The sequence below is a fragment of the Poecilia formosa genome, unplaced genomic scaffold (genome assembly GCF_000485575.1).
Source record: "Poecilia formosa unplaced genomic scaffold, Poecilia_formosa-5.1.2 Scaffold483, whole genome shotgun sequence".
In the NCBI taxonomy this organism is placed as follows: Eukaryota; Metazoa; Chordata; class Actinopteri; order Cyprinodontiformes; family Poeciliidae; genus Poecilia; species Poecilia formosa.
In genome coordinates, this window is record NW_006800422.1 from 212810 (window position 1) to 231611 (window position 18802).

Sequence of the window (18802 nt, forward strand, 5' to 3'; positions counted from 1 at the left end):
GTGGCCTTTACTCGATTATGCCAATTAGTAAATAAAAGTCCACTTGAAAGTTAGAAAGATGAGCCTATATTAACACAGAGGGCCTCTGGGGGAAAAAAAAGTATGCCACACTTCTCAGATTTATATTTGTGAAAATGTTAACCACTTGTTTTCCTCTCACCTTTAAAATATGCACACAATTGAAGAGGCAGACAGCTCCGTAAGGTACAGTAGCACTCCATTTCACGTCGACCGAAAACCTCTGAATTACACAATTCATAATTCATCTTTTGCTACTGTTAACATTTCAGTTTGCTGCTGTAAGCCGTGAATGAAAAGTCAAACTCTGAACACAGATACAGAAAGAGAAAGTTTTATTTTCCCCAAAGAGGTTGCACAACATTCTGAATCTTTTCATCTCAGCATTTGTTAACGTAACATTATTACAAAACGTGATTATCCCCTAGTACATACACCGGTACTAGAATGTTATTCTGGAGACCTTCAAGAAAAATAAACCAACAGGCTGCATTGGTCAATCTAACATTAAAATATAGATTACAAATATATATATTTCTTTCAAGAAAATAACAGAATCTAGATTCATACCCTTTAAACCATTATAGTGGGCCATAGGAAAAATACACGACATGAAGACGAATGTTTTTTTGTTTTGTTTTTTTTTTTTTGTGAAAAATACACTTTAAATAGCCCCAATGACAAACTGGTAGCAGCCGCAAATGCTGGTCTTTACAGGTGAAAATGTATCAAGTTAATTGGATTTTGGTTCACACAGGCCTGAAAAATTTATTTTGTAGTCCTAAATGCATAATTGTGCAACACGTCTTAAAAACTAATTCATAAAGTCACTGGAGTTACTGTGTTGGATGTTTCCATCTCTGTGTGCTGTGACTGTTTGGTCCTTGGTCTGAAAACCAGAAGCAGGAGTGTTTATAGAGCAGGAGAAGAAGTGATTCAAGGCACATTAAAGTGACATAAGGCTGGTCCTTCATTTTCTGGAATCTAAGAGAATCTCTCATCCATTCGGTTTTATGTCCTGAAGATAGACGAACTAAAAGCAGAGCGTGACGTTGACTCAATGATTAGAGCTTTTTTTTGGAAACGCTTTGGTTTTGCGAGAGATAAAGGAAAAAAAAAAAAAAAAGATGCACATCTCATTTAATTTGCTTTGTTCAACATGAGTTAGCAGTCAGGAGCTGAGAGTTTAAAGCAGCTCAACGTTAGCTAGCAATCCAATAGAAGAGGCTGATCCAGGTCTACCTAACGAGAAGTCCTGTGGAAAACCAAAACTTGATTTTGTAAACTTTGGTTTTTCAAATTAATCAATGCTGGAGGTATTGATTTGGGACATTTGAGGCCTTACACACAGCAGCAGAGGACAAACCACACACACCGTCTCAGCTAAATGTTAACCACATTACAAATAAAGCGCCCTCCACAAAGTGTCTCACTATCACTTCAGTCACAGCTTGATAGTGAAAATAAAAACCAATTTACAGAATTCAAGAAGGAATTTGTCCCGACAACAAAAAGCTTTTTTTTTTTAACTGTAGTAAAGCGTTCATTTCAGTCAGCTAATACAAAAAACAAACAAAAAAAAAAAAAGAAAGAAAAGAATCAAGTTTGCTGTGAGATTTAATGGCAGTCCTTGTCCAGTAGCTGCCGCTGGAACGCCAACATGTGTGCTGTGCTGGAATACGAACATTCATATTCTGGAGTACAAAAGGCCGTTTAGAGTTTCATAAAGTGTTTACTGCTGGAACTCCCATTCAACAAGATCTGTCAAACAGTAGAAAAAGTGCGTCTCTTATGATTTGAAAGAACGACAGAAATGATTTAGGAAGAATAGACAAAAGGAGTTCAGGAGTTTGTTCCTTTTGTTAGAAGATTTCATTTCAGAAGCTGGAAAAGCAGCAAATTACAGGAGGAGGAAGGTTTCTGTAGTTTCCAAGGGAAGGTTTGGTGAAGCTGAGCCAGCCGGGAGTGTTTAGTGCTCTTCCAGCCAGGAGGGACTTTCCCCACCAGGCATTTTCAACTTGATGTGGAACTGCTTGAGAGTCTGCTCCAGCTGCTGCTGGTTCCCAGCGTAGTATGCAGCTATAGCATTGTGGAAGAGGATGAGCTGGTTATGCAACACCTTCACCTGATGGAGGGACAAACAGCAAAGAAAGGACTTCAGTACACTGATCCGTACACTGAGATCTGGGCAGATTTGTTGGTCCTCTTGGGTGGAAGCTGATTTTATTGCAGCTACATAATCTCACACTGACAATGTGTAGAAAAGTGAAACTCTTGATTCAAGAATATTCATTCTCATGATTGGAAATGCTTGTTTTGAAGAAATATATTTGGCGGCACAATTATCATACTCCTAGTAATCACTTAGCAAAACTGGATAATCATTTAAATTTGGTTTTTGAGTTGATGAGTTTCCCAGATCTCAATAACTCAGGATGTCTGGTTTCTCTGAGATACAAACACCACAGAGATACTTATTTTAGGTTTCCAGTAAGATGGACGGTAGAAAGACAAAAAAAAGTCTCTAAAATATATCTTGCTGTGTGGTGTTGTCAGATGAGATTAGGGCAAGACTAAAAAAAGGATAAATGGTGGAGAAGCATGGCCACTATGGTGACGGACTATGAAGCTGTTTGTTTCCTTAGAGACACTGTTAAATTGCACTCTACTAGTTAACTCAATTAACATTTCATCTGGTCTTTCAACAGATAAACAATACATAAAAATATAGGGGTGAAGCGACTGCAGTTTTATGGCTGCGTTTCCATGACAAATGCGTGCAAAATGTTATCAATATTCCACTAATTGTCAAAAAAACTATTTTGCAATTGCAGTGTTTTCATTAAACAAGAAACACAATCTCATGTGAATAAGTCTGTTCATGCGATAAGTCATTAAAAACCGTCCTGCACTTCGTCTTTGTGGTTTGCACCAGTGGCAACATCCGGTTGATGATCATGTGACTTGTCTGATGTGAAAGAAAGTGCTGTTCTGTGCCGTTTTACGAAATAAACCCATTTAAAAATCGCCTCTTGCTCCTCATCTCTCTCTCTCATTGTAGAACAAATAGAGGACAGTCACTGATATTCAGACTTTTGTGGAGGAAGATAAGGTTGTTGGTTAAAAATTGGTTTTACATGAAAGCATCAGCCAACTGCTGATTTCTCAAAATTAATGAAATCAGAGCAGATTTATAAGCTGGCAAATTTATTGGTGCATTCCTAAAATCATATGGGTCAACTCACGATAGAAATATTTTTTTAAAAATAATGTAAAATGTTGTTCTCCTGGGAAATGGAAGAAGGGGAGGTTGAAAAAAAAAAGAAAAAAAAAGATGCACACACACCAGATTGAGCCATTTTGTTAATTATGTTGAATGAGGGATTGCTTTTGCCACTGAACTAATTCACTCATCTTAAAAGGTTTGATTTTTCAGTGAGAGATTATAGTACGGCAATAAAAAAAAATCCAGGATTTCTACACATATCCAAAATGAGCGCCAACAAACGTGTGCCTCTGTAGGTCACCACAGCAGAAGAGCCAGAAGCTAACCTTGTTCTCCTCCAGGAACTTGAGCTTCACAGAGACATCGTTCCGCATCCTTTCAAACTTCTCGCGGTGGATCTGGAATTGCTGCTGGGATTGCTCGATCTTCGGCATGGTGTTTCCATCACGTGGCCCGAGGTTCAGCTCCTCCAAATCTGTACGATATGCATCGTACTCGACCCTGCGCATGTTTAAATAAAGAACTTACATCAGATCGATTAAAGCATGTGTTTACATTTTATGTAGGAACAATCGGCTCAGAATGTGTTCTGAACAGATTCCTTGAAACACTAGAACAGAACTGGAGGAGGAACCAAATCGCTCTCACACGGGAATTACCTGGCAGTCTCATACTGTTTGATATTAATCATGGTGTCTTCGATTGTTTTGTCTACAAGTGTGTCCACGCTAGAGATGAAGAAGTTGATGGCGGCCAGCAAAGTCTCTCCATTTTTGGACAGAAGCCTCTGCGTGTCGGCGTTGTAACCAAACTCCTCCTGAAAAACCAGATGGATAATGGCAAAACTGTTCAAGCAAACGAACACGTTAAAACATGTAATACCTTAACACAAAAACTGTCAAGTTATTTGTTGATGGGTTTCCTTCTCTCTCAAAATAATAATAATAAAAAAAAGTCCAGCTCAAATGCACAAAAGACGTCTGATTTGTCAGTGAAATCTTTACTAAACAATTCCTTCAATTGTTGGCTTAAGGAAGAGTGAAGGCTTCATCTTTATGGACTGTTTTGAGTCCATCATTAAAAAAACCCAATAAAAACAGAAAAATAAAGTCCTATTGGTCAAGGGGTGTGAATACTTTTACAAAGCATTGAGTAATGGTTAATTATTAATCCTTTTCTAAACAAAATGTAACTGCTAATGGTGGGACTCCATCAACATTTTGTAATCAACTTAAAGGGTTTGTAATTAATGGATCGCAATAAGTCAAAAATATTCAATCCAAAAACCATTTTTGATGCTAAATTATTGAATAAATAGACAAGTGAGCTCAACAACAAAGTTATTACAGGTTTTTGATCTGTTATTGGTGTAAAGTGTTTTCTAGTTTTTCAGGAACTCCTGATCATTCATGTAACGTCTTTGAAAAAAAAATAGTCTTTAGAAATGTGGACATGTAATTGTTTTTATATTAAACATAAAAGTTTGAATACAAAATGTCTGCCTGCTAAATCCACTGCCATGAACAAACTGACATCCAGAAAATGCAGAACTGTTAACATAACAGTTTATTGTTACGTTAACAATAAAGATATTGTTAACATAACTCAGTGAGTTTATTGCTCACTGAGCTGAATGGTTGAATTTCTGACTGTAATACGTTACTTTGCGCATCCTTTTATCATTTTTTAAATATTTTTTTGATTCATATTGTGTATTTAAATCAATTCTGAATTACAAAACATATATATATATTCAAACGGTCTACTCAGAAACCTCATGACACCCTGCAGCACCATGGCAGCCCTAAGTTTAAGACCTCAGCTTGAGGCCATTATTAATTTTAACACATCTTTGTTTACATTTTTGTTATGCAGTAAATGGCCAATATGGCTGAGCAAACATATAAATCAGTTATTTAGATGTACTGATTGAAAGAAGAATTTGTTGACTAATCATGAACGCGGCTTCCTCCAGTTTGTTGAGCTCCTCAGAGCCTCCTGTAGATGAATCCAGCCAGGTGAACCGCTCACTCACACATTGACTCACATGGAGCTCAGGTGACTTGAGGCTGAGGTCGGCGAAGGCATCGCCCAGCTGCTTCTGAGTTTGCATTATTTGGGACAGCTGATTGGCCAGTGCCTGAGCCAGCTTGATCACATTCTGGTACTTTCTCCTGTTTTCGCGGAGCAGCTCAATCTGCGCCTCCAGCTCCAGGTCCACAGTCTTGGAGCCGCGGCCCAGCTTCTCTGACAGGATCTGCCGGGTGCACTGCAGAGGACAGCAGACAAATGATCACAAACACTCACACTGGGAGGAGCCTAGGCTTGGAATGACACACTTTTTATGAACTGTGATGCTGTGAGAGCTCTGATGGAGCCAGCTCTACATTGTCCAAAAAATAAAAATAAAAAATCATCATCCTCCAACTACTTCCTGTTGTCTTCTTCGTTTTTGCCAGTAGTAACATCCAGCTGTTAATCATGTGACTCCTCTGATGCTGAAGTGTTTCCATTACACATTTGTGAAATACATCTATTTTGACACAGCTGAAAAACCACCTCATCCAAGTGCAAAACTTTAGCAAAAAATGTGAGTTTTTTTTTTTTTAACTGCCATGTTTCTATCAAATTTATTTGCAGTTTCATAGTTAATGGAAACACTGCTACTGTAACCAAGTGACAGAAGATAAACAGGAGGGATAAGGAGAGAAGAAGAGGAGGAAATGGACAGAATAAGAAGAGAAGTGCAGAGAAATTTACTTTATACGTGTTGATGCTCCACTTTCTGACCAGGTCAAGTTTTTCCATGGCGGGGTTCTTCAGGTCGTCTGACAGGACCACCGCTCCGCTGCCCGGCGGAGTTTGCATTGTGCCTGGACAGTTAAACGACATTCACTTAGTGACTGAAATATTAATATTAAAAGGAGAAAGAAAAACTCTAGACAGAAGCCAACGTCTATGCTTCTTAAAACAGATTATTCTGATTGTCAGTACTAAGGACAAAGCTCAGAAAAACAATGTTTAAGAACTTAAGAATAATCTAATTAAAATCATGAGCCTTTTCAGAGCTGAAGAGAGGATTAGAGATGTTTTATAGACATTAAGAAACTAAAGAGCAAATGTAAAGAGAACCCAGAATGCAGAAAAACAATCAAGAGAAAATTCAATAAAACAGCAGATGTATATATTTATTTATAGTAAGTAGATTGATGTACAGATTTTTAGTGAACCAGGTCACTGTGTAGATGATTATGAGCATTTCCCTCTGTTAAAGCAGACCAGTTAAATATACAGACAGGAGCCCTACAAGCACATTTTGACGCTTATGGTCTGGATTTTTAGTCGATGTTTTTCACTCAGAATGTTGGTAACAGTGAAGTGAGCCGAAATAATCAGGAGCGGCAAACAAATGTGGGCTTACTATGACTGACAATATAATGAAATATATTCTGAAAGTCATGCAGCGAAGATGCAACTGTTGCCCAGAGGTTTGAACAGGCAAAACACAAACAGAATGGCGAGAGCTGAAGTGTGTGTGATGTTTGACGATGAGGACGTCCAGAAGCTCCACACAGAACCATCACAGTTAAACTGTGGCTGAAATGCAGAGGACTCAAAGTGAGCGGAAAGAAGGCAGGTTTTACATTCCGTCTATGAACAGTGTGGTAGCTGGCACTCACTAGCACCAAGTCATCTGGGCCAACTCACCACGTTCCTGCTGGGCAGTCGATGTAGGTAAAAATATCAATTCATCAATTCTTTGAGTTCATTTTTATAATTCTAAAAAAACCCATGGGTCGCCATGGTGAGCACCTCACCCTGTCACTACATCAGCTGGCTGTCAGATGAAACAGTTATTCATCTTGAGTTTATTTGAGTTTGGCAAGCAGCTATTGGTGGGCATTATATATTAATAACCTAAATCAACCAATCAAACTAAAGCAGTTGCTCAGACTTCCCCCCCAAAACACAGCTTACTGCTCTTGTTTGTCTGGAACTAAAATGGCGGCGGTGCGATGTTCTAAATTTGGCAGTTTGACATCATTTGCGATCAACGCCATTGTGATCTTGTGATGATACAGTTGGCTCCGATACAGATGAACTTGGAAAAATCAATCTATAAATGCCTCAATTGATTAACTGAGAATTGGAATTGAGCATGAAGACCTGCTTTGTGAGCAGAGCTTCAGTCATTTGATCCAGGTGTTGGACCAGGGAGGCCCTCAAGAACTGGAGCTTGAAAATCCTGATCTAAACTATCGAGACATTTGCCAACATTCCCATGAAACGACTGGATCTTTGTCTGATCAACTCTTCCTCCATTATGTGAGTAAGGCTCCATTTACACTACTCTGTGCCACCTTCTGCAAGGATAAAATACTGCGAGCAGGAACCGCCAACAAGTTGGAAATGTAAAAGGAATTTCTCCCAGATAAAACTTAAGGTTCTAAAATTTGTTTCAGAAAGATTCGCATCTAAATCACCGAAAAGAAACTTAAGACTATTTCAGTTAGACGTGCTGATGTAGAGGAAATATTTAGAGAGCCCACAAGCGAAAAAGGGAAAGAGTTTTGTCAAGAATGAAACGCAGCCTGCAGAAACAAGCAGAAGATTAAAATACGTTGAGTTGTGATTTATTATCGTCTAGTTGAAACATTGTAGCTTCAGGTACCTGAATCCGCCTGACTATCGCTGAAGGAGCGCGCCAGGCGGCTGGCGACAGCCGAGCTGGAAGCTACAGGATTCACAGGAGAAGAGGGCAGGCTTGCCGACTCTGGGAAACATTCACAGTTATGATTCAGCAGTAGATTTACTTCCTGCCATTAAATTATAAACAGGACTATCCCCATCAGTGTTGACCCCTCTTTACAGTAGAGTTTACACTGCAGACAAAAGTGCAAAATATACAAAAGGGCTTCCTGAACTACTGAGGAGAACAACGTGGAAAATAACCATGGGAACACTGAGGTGAGCAGGCTGCCACAGCTCTCTGCTCTGCAGGGAGGCTTTTATTAGAATTTCTAACAAGCACCTGATGATGAAAAGGACATGAGGGTTAAACCAGGAGATCAGAGCAGACTCATTCAATTCAAATCAGCGCCCTCTTTCTCACATTCAAATTTGTCTTTCAGTAAGGATTAAAACAAAGGTGGAGAACTGGGACACGTGCAGATTGTTAGGCCTATTATGAGCATAAATTTTGTGGGACGATAAATTGTCACAGTAATGACTGCGATACATGATAATATTGTTGCTTGAGAGCACTTTCAAGTAATAAAGTGATAATGACATAAAAATAGAAATTCGCTCTCTCAAAGATTAATAAAATCTAATTTTGTAAAGAACGCCTGACACTGGAACTAGACGACAGCCTAAACAAAAAACATCAAAAACAATAAATAAAACGAACATAAACACACTACTGAAACCAGAAATAAAATGGATTGTGAAGTCTCTAAAAAAAATTGCCCTTCAAAAAAATATCATCAGAATGGAAATGATTAAGTTCATTTTATTTTATCATGACTAATTGCTTATTGAAATTGGCTTACAGATTGTAAACACAAAGAGCTGCTGCATAAAAGTCTGACTAGAAGACTCCTGCTTCAAAAACTTAACAGTCGCAGAACAGAAAGACGAAAAGAGGGAGAAAACAGGGGGTGGGGGTAATTGTTTACCTTTGTGTGGTCCTGATTCGATGATGCCCTCTGGTGGTGAGACAAAGCTGCTGGCGGAGACAGAAGAGTCCGAGACCTTCATGCTCCCTGGAGGAGCAGAGTGGGAATCCTGTGGAAATGAGACTTGTGTTCACAGTGGAAGTGGAAGCTCACATGTGGTCACCTTACTAAAATAATGGCCCAAGTCATTTATTGCCAAAGGTGATTTTTGTAGAAATCACACTCCCTCTCTTTACAAAATATGTTTTAGGTAAACAAAAACAACAACAACAAAAAAAAAACAAAAAAACAAAAATCACATGACAACAAAATGACCATTATTTTAGGAGGGGGAGAATATTTAGCAGAGAATTGCTGCACTACAAGTTTTAGGTAAAGTTTGACTGTTAAGAAATAATGAAATTGAGGAGAGAGTGAAGATGCCAAAGACTGCGCCCAGAGGCCTACCCTGAGGAACACCTTGTCTGGACTCTGATCCAGGTCTCCATTGCTGGTGACGGGGATCTCAGCGGCTGAGCCTCGGTGACAATCAGCCATTGTGCTCTCCTGGAACCAGGAGGAGAAATGGAGCCGTTACTGGAGCAGAAGACAGAGAAGTCAAAGAACTCTCCACCCACACAGCTGTGTTCTGCCACCTTCTGGACAATACCCCAATAATATTGGCCAAAATCTAAACAGATGGGCAACTTCCCAATAATCATCTGAATATTATACATTACATGGCAAAAGTATTCACATCAGCTGGATTTTCACTTTTTGTCAAGTTGCAGCCACCAACTTAGAAAGAAAGTTTATGCTTCTTTGGTCAGCAAACAAAAACATGGCTGCCTTCTGAGAAGGAAGAAAAATTCAGAAAATTGTGTGTTGACTGTATTTTTGTAGAGGTCAAACATAAGGGGTGCACAGATTACAGTTTTCTGGCCAATTGGTGATTACTGACATTTAAAAAAGCCTGACCTTCCCATTTCGATATTTTGGTCTGAAATGTCACTAAATATAGCGAGAATGTTGCTGAGTTGGCCACAGTGGAGTGACTTTTGTTAACTGCAAAGGTGCAGACGTGACCTGGTGGGCCGGTCATTCAGTCAGACCTCTGGCAGCAGAGCAGAAGAGGTCAGTGGCTGATTTAAGATCGAGGGATAAGATCAGCTTTAGATGCAACTATCGGCTGATCACAAATTCCCAAAATTAATTACATTCGGAGCAGCTTTATCAGTGCACCCTTATTAAACAGGGTTAAGTTGACAAAATGGATTTCAACCTTTGAAAAAAAATCGCAGGTCCGTGCCGACTCTGGAGGAGCTGCAGAGGCACAGCTCCAGTGGGAGGATTTACTGACAGGACAAATGGCAGCTACCTCCTCTCAAAATTTGACCTTAAAGACGCATGTCTTTTTCTGCTTCAACTGCAGAAAATACAACAAAATGTATTTTTTTTAAACAACAAAAAACATTCCAAAGGGGTAAAAATGTATCATCTCAAGCTCGAATTTTCTTTAAATAATCCAGCAGGTTGAAAGGAGATTTTCATGGTCATGTTAATGAGTTAAATGTTGACCAGGACATGTAGCTCTAGTCCAGCCAAAGTATGCGTCAGTTATTAGCACTACCATATTTTAAAGCAAACATACTGGCTGATTACCTGACAACGTGATGCAACATGCAGAGAGAACGACATGTTTTCCTTTTACACAACTAACGTCAGGTGTAGAGGCAGTATGTGTGTATTTAAGGCCTTACCACCAAGTCAGTCATGTTAGATCGACTACTGTATTACAGTTTCCGTCACGCTAATTAAAGGTTGATTTAAAAAATTACTTTTCAAAAAGGGGTAAACAGCTAAAAATAACTAAAGCCTAGAAAAGTGTTCAGATGGAGCCGTTTGTGTGACGCACACAAACAGAAGAGGAACTATGTCTAACAATACTAGAGAACTGCAAAAAGTTCCTCAAGTCTAAAAGCTGCTATTGACTATTAACTTAGAAAACAGATCCCATTTCTACAGCTGGAGCCTCAATGTGAGACATGGAGTCTGAAAATAAAGACTGTTCTGAAACATCTGTGAGCTGCTTCCCTGGAGAGCCACAGGGTGTGGCTACACACACTTTACACACGCTGGTTATAGACTCAGGACTCGCTTTAATTTTACAGCCTAATCAGTGTGGAGCTGGAAACTGGGACACTGACCTAATCAGCATGACACTCTGAAGCTACTCCACAAGGTTTAACTGTGAAAGCTGCAGCTTCAAAAGGCTAAGAGAGTATTTATGAACAGTTTAGACTGTCAGTAAACTCTGAATAAGATCCTTCATGCAGTGTGTAAATAATTTAAATAACTGTCAGATCATTGGGTAACAGGATCCTGGTCTTGTAAACCAAGTGTTTCATTTTGGAGGTTTTGTTCATACTAATCCACTAAAATATTTGTAAAACACTGCTTTAATCTGATTAAAAAATTTTATGATCCTACCAACAGTTTATTCGAAAAATGAAATGATGAGTAACCAAACAAAAAGTTAAAGACTGAAGAATATAATTTACATGAATGAAATAAAAAGTGATCAACAGTACAGGATAAAAGGTAAATAAATAAACTTTGATCTGATCAAATATTGGGATCTAAGGCAGACGTATAATTCAGCCCTGAATAATTCATGTAGGGCTGCTCCCACCAGTCCTATTTTTGATGTAATGTGTTTAAATCAATATTTATGTCGGACATTTTTTTTGTGAATTTGAACTTTTTACCGTTGCATGAAGAGTTAATTTACTTGTTTAAAGTACGCTGGAGTGTTTGGGTGATCCAAGGTTTCGTTGCAACACAACAGACATGCATGATGAGCTGAAGAGACGACAGCGGCTGCAGAGGAGACGCTGGAGGCCAGATCGGTTTTACCTGCACAGTAAACTGTGAGGGAGACTCCTGTCAGTGTTTATGGAAAAATTGGTGTTAATCATTCAAGTTTGAATGATTTTAATTTTTAATTACTTTTTTTTAATTACTTTTTAATTTTTTTTTATTAATTTTTAATTAGCTTTTTAATTACTTCTAACTGTAAAGATAAAATAATAAACTAATTATGTTTAAACCAAACTAATCAAATGAATTTACTAACTATATAATTGTTTAAAGGAGAGTGGTGCTAACATGATTTTTCCTTTGGAGTTTCATTTTTATTTGCAGTTCAGTTTCATATTAGACATTCTGAAAGCCAACCTTTTTATTTCTAGATAAATTTTTATCATAAAATATTATTGGACATATATGTCATACGTCATAACAAATAACATTTTCTTTGTTATGAAAGAACTGACATGTCTTACATTTAACTAAATTCACTTTAATATACAAATATTTGCTTACATATTTAAAATGATTTTGATGATTTTTTTTTTAAATATGTGCAAAATATTAATTATTTTCTTCATTTTGAAAATGTAGCTCCCAATCAGTGGAGGTGGGCACACAAACACACAGTTGCAAAATGCACCCAGGGTGTGTGTGTGCGTGCATATCTCTCTCTCTCTTGATCTCTCTCTCTCAAATCAAGTTTGATGAAAAACATCTCCAACTTTTTTTTTAAATACTAAAGAAAACAACAAAAAAAAGTTGACAGAATTAGATGCCAAGAAAAACTAATGTTGGTTTTGTTGACTAGTCACAGCAACCCTATCTGACCTTTATGATTCTCTGTCAATTTTCAAATAATATAAAATTTGCTTTAATATCCGAGTGGAATGCTTCTCTTCATTGCAACAATTTAAAAGGAACATAACGATTAGCAGAGTCACAATTTTAAACGTACATATGTGGCAAAGTGTGTTGACTGTTGTATTATGTGACAGAGCCATGCATAATGAAAGGCCATGGGACACCAGCATGCAGTCAGCACACACAGGCCTGGCTCTACCTGTCTGACTGCATGCTGCACATCAGATTGCTTCCAGTCTGATGCTCCGCTTTATCTGATTCAGTGGCGTTAAGAAGAACAAACAAAGGTAACAAAGTTTTGTAAAGTAGCTAGTAAACTTTATTTTTCATTAGAGATGTACCAAAACTATACATGCCTGCCTGTCATGATAAATTTTGTTGGACGATAAATTGTTCCAGAAGTTATTGCGATGAACAATAATATTGTTGTTTTGAGGCCACTGTTACATAATACAATGGTAATGACAAAATTATAAGAACACATTCTACAATAAATTTTGAATTCTAATAAACATTTAACACTTGAACTGGAAGACGGTTTAAATCTCTAAAAGAAATAAACAAATAAAATGAATTATGAAGTACTTGGACACAAAATTGTCCTTCAAAAAAAGGGCTGGTTGAGACCAAAGCACCAAACTGAAGACTTTTATCATATAGTTTTTGATAGAAAGAGAGAGAGAGAAAAAAGATGAACGATAACTTATACTAATGGAAATTATTGAGTTTGTTTTCATTTGTCACGTGATTCATTGATTTATTGATTATTGTGACAAGCCTATATACTTAGGTATATATGCCTTGTTTTATATGGCAACCCTTTAAAGGATGGGACCTGAACATGAACCAATTATGACGCCTCAAGAGTCAAACACACTGGAGACAGCACACTCACACACACACACACACACACACACACAATGGTAAAGAGGCTCCAATCGACTGAGCCATGTAAAGTGACAGGATGTAGTTTGAATCCCTACAGCTGGAGACGAGCCAGACTGGTGAGGGAGTGACTGGTGAAAACAACAATCCCATTGTCCGGCCTGCTACGTCAGCAAATAAGGAAATGCTCATATATTGCCTCTTGACTGCAGAATGTTCTACACGATGTGGGACTGCAAAACAACCACAAAAAAATGAATCTGTAAACTGACCCATGATCAGCTATGACCAGCACAGATGTTCTGATGTTCAATAAATGCAGCAAAACCAAGAGCTTCCAAAATATTCAGCCTATAAACATCAACCAACATCATGTACGTTGATGCACTTTTAAGTGGAATAACTAAAATGGAAAAAAGTACTTGGGATATGTGCTTTATTATTAAATAATTAAAAATCACTTTATTTAAGAACCTGCAGCACATTTTTAATCCTTCATTTGTAGATAATCTAATTTGGAAGGTCAAAAAGAAATCTTCCAGTAAAAGCTTTATTGGTGCATCTTTGGGAACTGTCAATGCAATTAGCAAGGTAACCCTGAAGTGACATCAGGCAACAGTCTGAAGAGCTTCCAGAAAAACAAGAAACGTGGCACTGCAACCAAACTACAAGGATTTATCATATTGGCTGCAAAAACCTGCAAAGAAATAATTACTTGTTGCAAGGTGATATTAAAGTATAACACTTTGTAACACAATGAAATGCATATACAGAGTTAAATCAGTTTGCAGTAAGACAGAGAGAGAGAAAATCTGCACATTTGATCTTCTATGCAGAAATGCATGAAGCGCATCACTGAGCAACAGCCTGCCAGTTGGGAAGAATGCCACCAAGCCCACAACCAACATCAACAGGTTCCTTCCAAATGCTCCAGCAAAGCATCTTAAATCCAACACACAACTTCAGACTAAAGCAAAGACAGAATATGCAACGCAAGCACCCTAATAATTCATTTCTAAAAAAAGAAGCACAATCACGTGTAACTGAATAAATGGATTTAACAGGAAGAGCCCGCCACCATCACTGGAAACCAAGAAATAAAACGCGACAGGCTGCAGCGCAGAGAGGAAGTGCCAGAAAGACTTGATTTTCAATAATGAATGTAAATAAATATCACCTTTGTTTCAGAGAGAGAATCTCCGTTTCCCTTTGGTGTTCCGGCCGATTCAGCCTGTAGTTTAGCCCCGCTGCCCACCCTGCTGGACGCCACGGTTCCCGACAGAGGACCCTCATCCTGCCCCTGAGCATCCTTACTGGACGACTCTGCGGTTTCTTCATCACTGTTAATATCGATCTCATACAGTACGTCAGCTTTGTCCTCTCCTCCCCTGCTACTGGGTGCTACCTCTGGAGGCACATCCTCACTCAAACTCTCCTCTGTTTCATCAGCCTCCTCACAATCCCTCTGAGGGTCCTCTGCTGAGGTCTTCCCCAACTCAGCCTCAAGACTAACTTCAGACATCCCTGAAACAAGACACACAGGACAGGATGAAGACGTCCACAGAGCTGCTGCACTGCAAACGTACGACAGAACACCAGTTAGCAAAGGGATCCACTGTTTTTTCCACTTTCAACACCAATCCAGATATCTGAGGTTTAGTATCGGCTGATGCCGATCCGATACAGAAAAACAGAGATGAACTGACTTAAAATCTTTCTTTTTAAAAAAATACAAAATGTACCTAAATACAAGTTTATTTAATACCTTTGCACCAGTACAGCTAATTTAAAGCTTGGTCAAACATGTAAGAGCAACACAACTTTAATTTGTTCAGTCAGTGCAATTAGGAGGATAACAGTCAATGTAAAATTAATAAAAAAATAAAAGCAGAAAAACTTTAGGTTGCTTGGTGAAATATGCAAAAACAAACTGCAACAAACCTTTCAAATGGTTCTGCAAGTGCAAACAGGAATTCTAAATAGAACATAAAATAAATCTGGCACATCGACACTGATGATACGCCATGGAAATTAATTTTCAATATTGGGACAGACACACACATTAATATTGGATCACTACATCTCGAGTTAGCAATACTGTTGAGTAGCAATAAAAGGTGCCTTTACAAAGTATTCCTAACCCTTCTATGTTTCCACGTTTGTGTTACAACTACAGGAAAGAGAAACAAAAATGACACTTTGCTTTAAAATAGTCATGAATAAAAAAACCTGAAAAACTTGTGGATTCAACCCATTTTACTCTGACACCCCAAAAGAAACCCGATGAACAAATTGTTTTCAGATGTCAACAACAGCATTATTCATAGAGGCTGCAGTGGCTCAGCTCAGGAGGGAGAGTCTGTCCTGGATGTAACCCAGAGGTTCTCAGGACTCACTGTCCTGCATGCTTAATGCGTTCCCTGCTGTCATACGCAGACGCGCGCACACAAGACTTAACGAGTTAGTGATCTGCAGGACAGATGCAAATCTTTCAGTGTCCAGCAATTCAATTCCAATTTTTAGGGTTCAACAATTTTCAATTAAGAAACCATTTTTCTAATCAGACTAGAGATTCTGTTCAAATTATGTGACAGTGTAACCAAAGATAACTTTTATTTAAAATAATTCTACAAAGTTCCATACTCTATCAAATTCCATCAGTTTAAAGTTAAACAAAACAGGTTTGTGCATAAAATTCTGTAACTTAAATTGCCAGTATTAAGTTAACTGAGCTGCCAGGCTTTTTCTTCAATGAAAGAATATCAACGAACATATAGTGAGTGAGACGGTCTTCTACGGCTGAGTGGACGCGTAATGCGATGCGATCCTGTTTGACTGTTTAATTCTCCATTTTATGTTGGTCATTTGATCAAATAAAACAAGTTCATACAATCTGAGCATCCAGATTGATATCAAATTGATGACGAAGTAAAATGACCAGCATGGTGAATATAAATAAGGAATATAAATATAAATAAGGCACAATCAACATGTTGATGCTCTAGCAAATCATCAATTTTGCATAGTTTCATGATTATGACACTATTCTTAATCCAGTCTGGTTACAGTGATTGGTCAATTTCTATCAGCTGAATACATGGGTGGGGTTTTGTTTTAGTGACTTATTTTATTTTGTGCATCAACCAATCATTGTCTCTAGAACACAGGACCACCCCTAGCAACGGGGTCAACCACAACTCCTTACTAAAACAAGAAGTTCTGTCATCTCCTCACTCCCAGCAGCTGACTCAATCACTCTCAAGTTAGGGCTGCTTGGCAGAAATTATCAGGCCAAGATGGAAGCTGTCTGAGAAGCCTTTAAGAAGAGAGGGCCAGCTCTTTCTCAAATCCACAATGATCTGTGGTTAGACTGAAAACTTCTGTTCACAGACTCTCTCCACCCAATCGGCCTCAGCTTAAGGTGGAATGTAGTTCTGTAAATTTACTCAGGGGGCTAAAAACAAATGCACAAAACACTCTTCTAATTTTTTAAAATAACTTTCTTGTGTGAACACTAAACTCTACAAAAGGTGGAATCCAACAGTTATGCTATGCAAATAAAAGATAAGTGTAGCCAACAAGGCCAGCTGAGCCTCCATGTAGAGTAAGATATGCTCAAAGCCACAGTCAGGTGTTCCTACGCTCACAAACTGCTCTTAAAACAATCAGGACAACATTTACCTTCTGTTACAGAAGGTCTCATCAACTGTGACCTTACAGAAATCCGTAGTCAGCTGCCTTATCTTCAAATCTGTACCTTTATTTTATTATTTTTCCCCCTTAAATCTGTAAACTCTGCATAAATATTAACATCTGTGAAATGCAATCTACAACACACTCCCTTTAGAATACTTCCTGAAAACCTTTGCACACACAAAGGTATTTTAGCAACCCATCACGTATATTTAAATTGCAATTAACAAATAGTGGCACAAAAGTTAGAGTTGTTCCTCTGTGTAACAGCCTCACACCCCGGAAGAGACTCAATAGTTGGCAAGGTTGGGTGGGTCGCCTGTTGCAGCACAGTCACGTGACGAAGGCATCAAAAAGTACTATTAGCACCATTTCAATCCAGAATCGTCCTGTTTTGGTTCAAGCGATCGCCTCAACTTAGCCAGACATAACATATTTTAAAAGCAATAGACTAATATATAAGAAACGTGCCAGAGTAAAACACTCATGCCCACACATCTGAATTAAGGTGAACGTCTCACTAGCAGACGTTGACGCTTCTAGCCTGGGGTAATGCGGCTAAATAGCAGACAACAAACTCAAGAAAAACTTCTACTAAAGCATGTTACCTGGCTATAAACTGCAACATATTTTTGATTGGAACGCATACCAAGCCCAGCAGGGGAATGACAAAAGCTGTAAAGTTGGATACATTACCTCTCTGCGGATGCGGCTAACTATTAGCTGTGAACTGCTAGCCGTCGCAGCAGTTTTCTGAAACCTTTAAGCGCTGCCTCTCCGCCAAAACCAGAGGTTCTCTTGAAAGCTGTTGCGCAGTCTGTTAGTGCAAACTCTGCGGATAAACTACAACCTGGACATCAGTGGTTCCTAACGCTCAACCAAGGCAGACGTGATGTCTAGACCCCGGAAAGACTCCAATACCAATGCAGGCCCACAAAGCAATTATTATCAGAACAAAAGCTTTGGAGTACGCGGGCTCCCCCTGTTGTTGGAAGATGCTCTTTGCAGTTTGGCAACTCTAACTTTTAGGATTCATCGCAAAAAAAAAAAAAATAATAATAATAATAATAAAAATAAATAAAAAAACTTTATTAGATATTAAGGTATCCTCAAACCTGGAGCATCTATATTTAATACTTGATTATTTTTTTACTGAGTTTGATATTCTACGAGCGCTACAGTACTGTACAGCCACCTTTGTTTGCATTGTGTTATGTTGCTACCACAAACTTGAATGTATTTTATTTAGAGTTTATGTGCAAGAAGACTAACACAAAGTAGGGCCTAATTGTTAACTGGAAAATAAAAGATGCATGGTTTTCAGTGCATACTTTTTATGCAATCAATAAAAAGTATGCACTGCGTAGAGTTTGAAATTGTGACAGATTCTTCTTTGCAAAAATTCTCAAGCTCAGTTAGCACTGATTTTCAGGCCTACTTATGGATCTATTGAATTTAAATCTTTGCTTCTACTTGGCTGTTCTGATACATGCTGCTGATCTTAATGTAGTGATTAGGTTGAAAAACAGACTTGTAGAGGCCAAGTCTGTGAGGTTGTAGTAGAACAAATGTAAAAACTAAGAAACTGATG

General features: G+C 38.4%; 1 protein-coding gene across 4 annotated transcripts; it reads right to left on the reverse strand.

Annotated features, from left to right (window-relative positions):
• Positions 1-336: 336 nt before the first annotated feature.
• LOC103156484 (arfaptin-1-like) lies at positions 337-18176 on the reverse strand. 4 transcript variants are annotated; one of them, XM_007578549.2, is made up of 10 exons: positions 17908-18176; positions 14696-15042; positions 9370-9468; positions 8923-9031; positions 7917-8018; positions 6005-6117; positions 5292-5513; positions 3904-4061; positions 3571-3745; positions 337-2143 (listed from the first exon to the last, which is right to left on the reverse strand). In XM_007578549.2, exons 2-10 carry the CDS (start codon positions 15038-15040, stop codon positions 1988-1990), a joined length of 1479 nt encoding a protein of 492 aa, XP_007578611.1. In that variant the 5' UTR covers positions 15041-15042; positions 17908-18176; the 3' UTR covers positions 337-1987. The 4 variants fall into 4 exon arrangements, with proteins under 4 accessions (XP_007578611.1, XP_007578612.1, XP_007578613.1 ...); XM_007578550.2 differs by lacking the exon at positions 7917-8018 and having other exon boundaries at positions 17908-18173; XM_007578551.2 differs by lacking the exon at positions 14696-15042 and having other exon boundaries at positions 17908-18170.
• Positions 18177-18802: the final 626 nt, after the last annotated feature.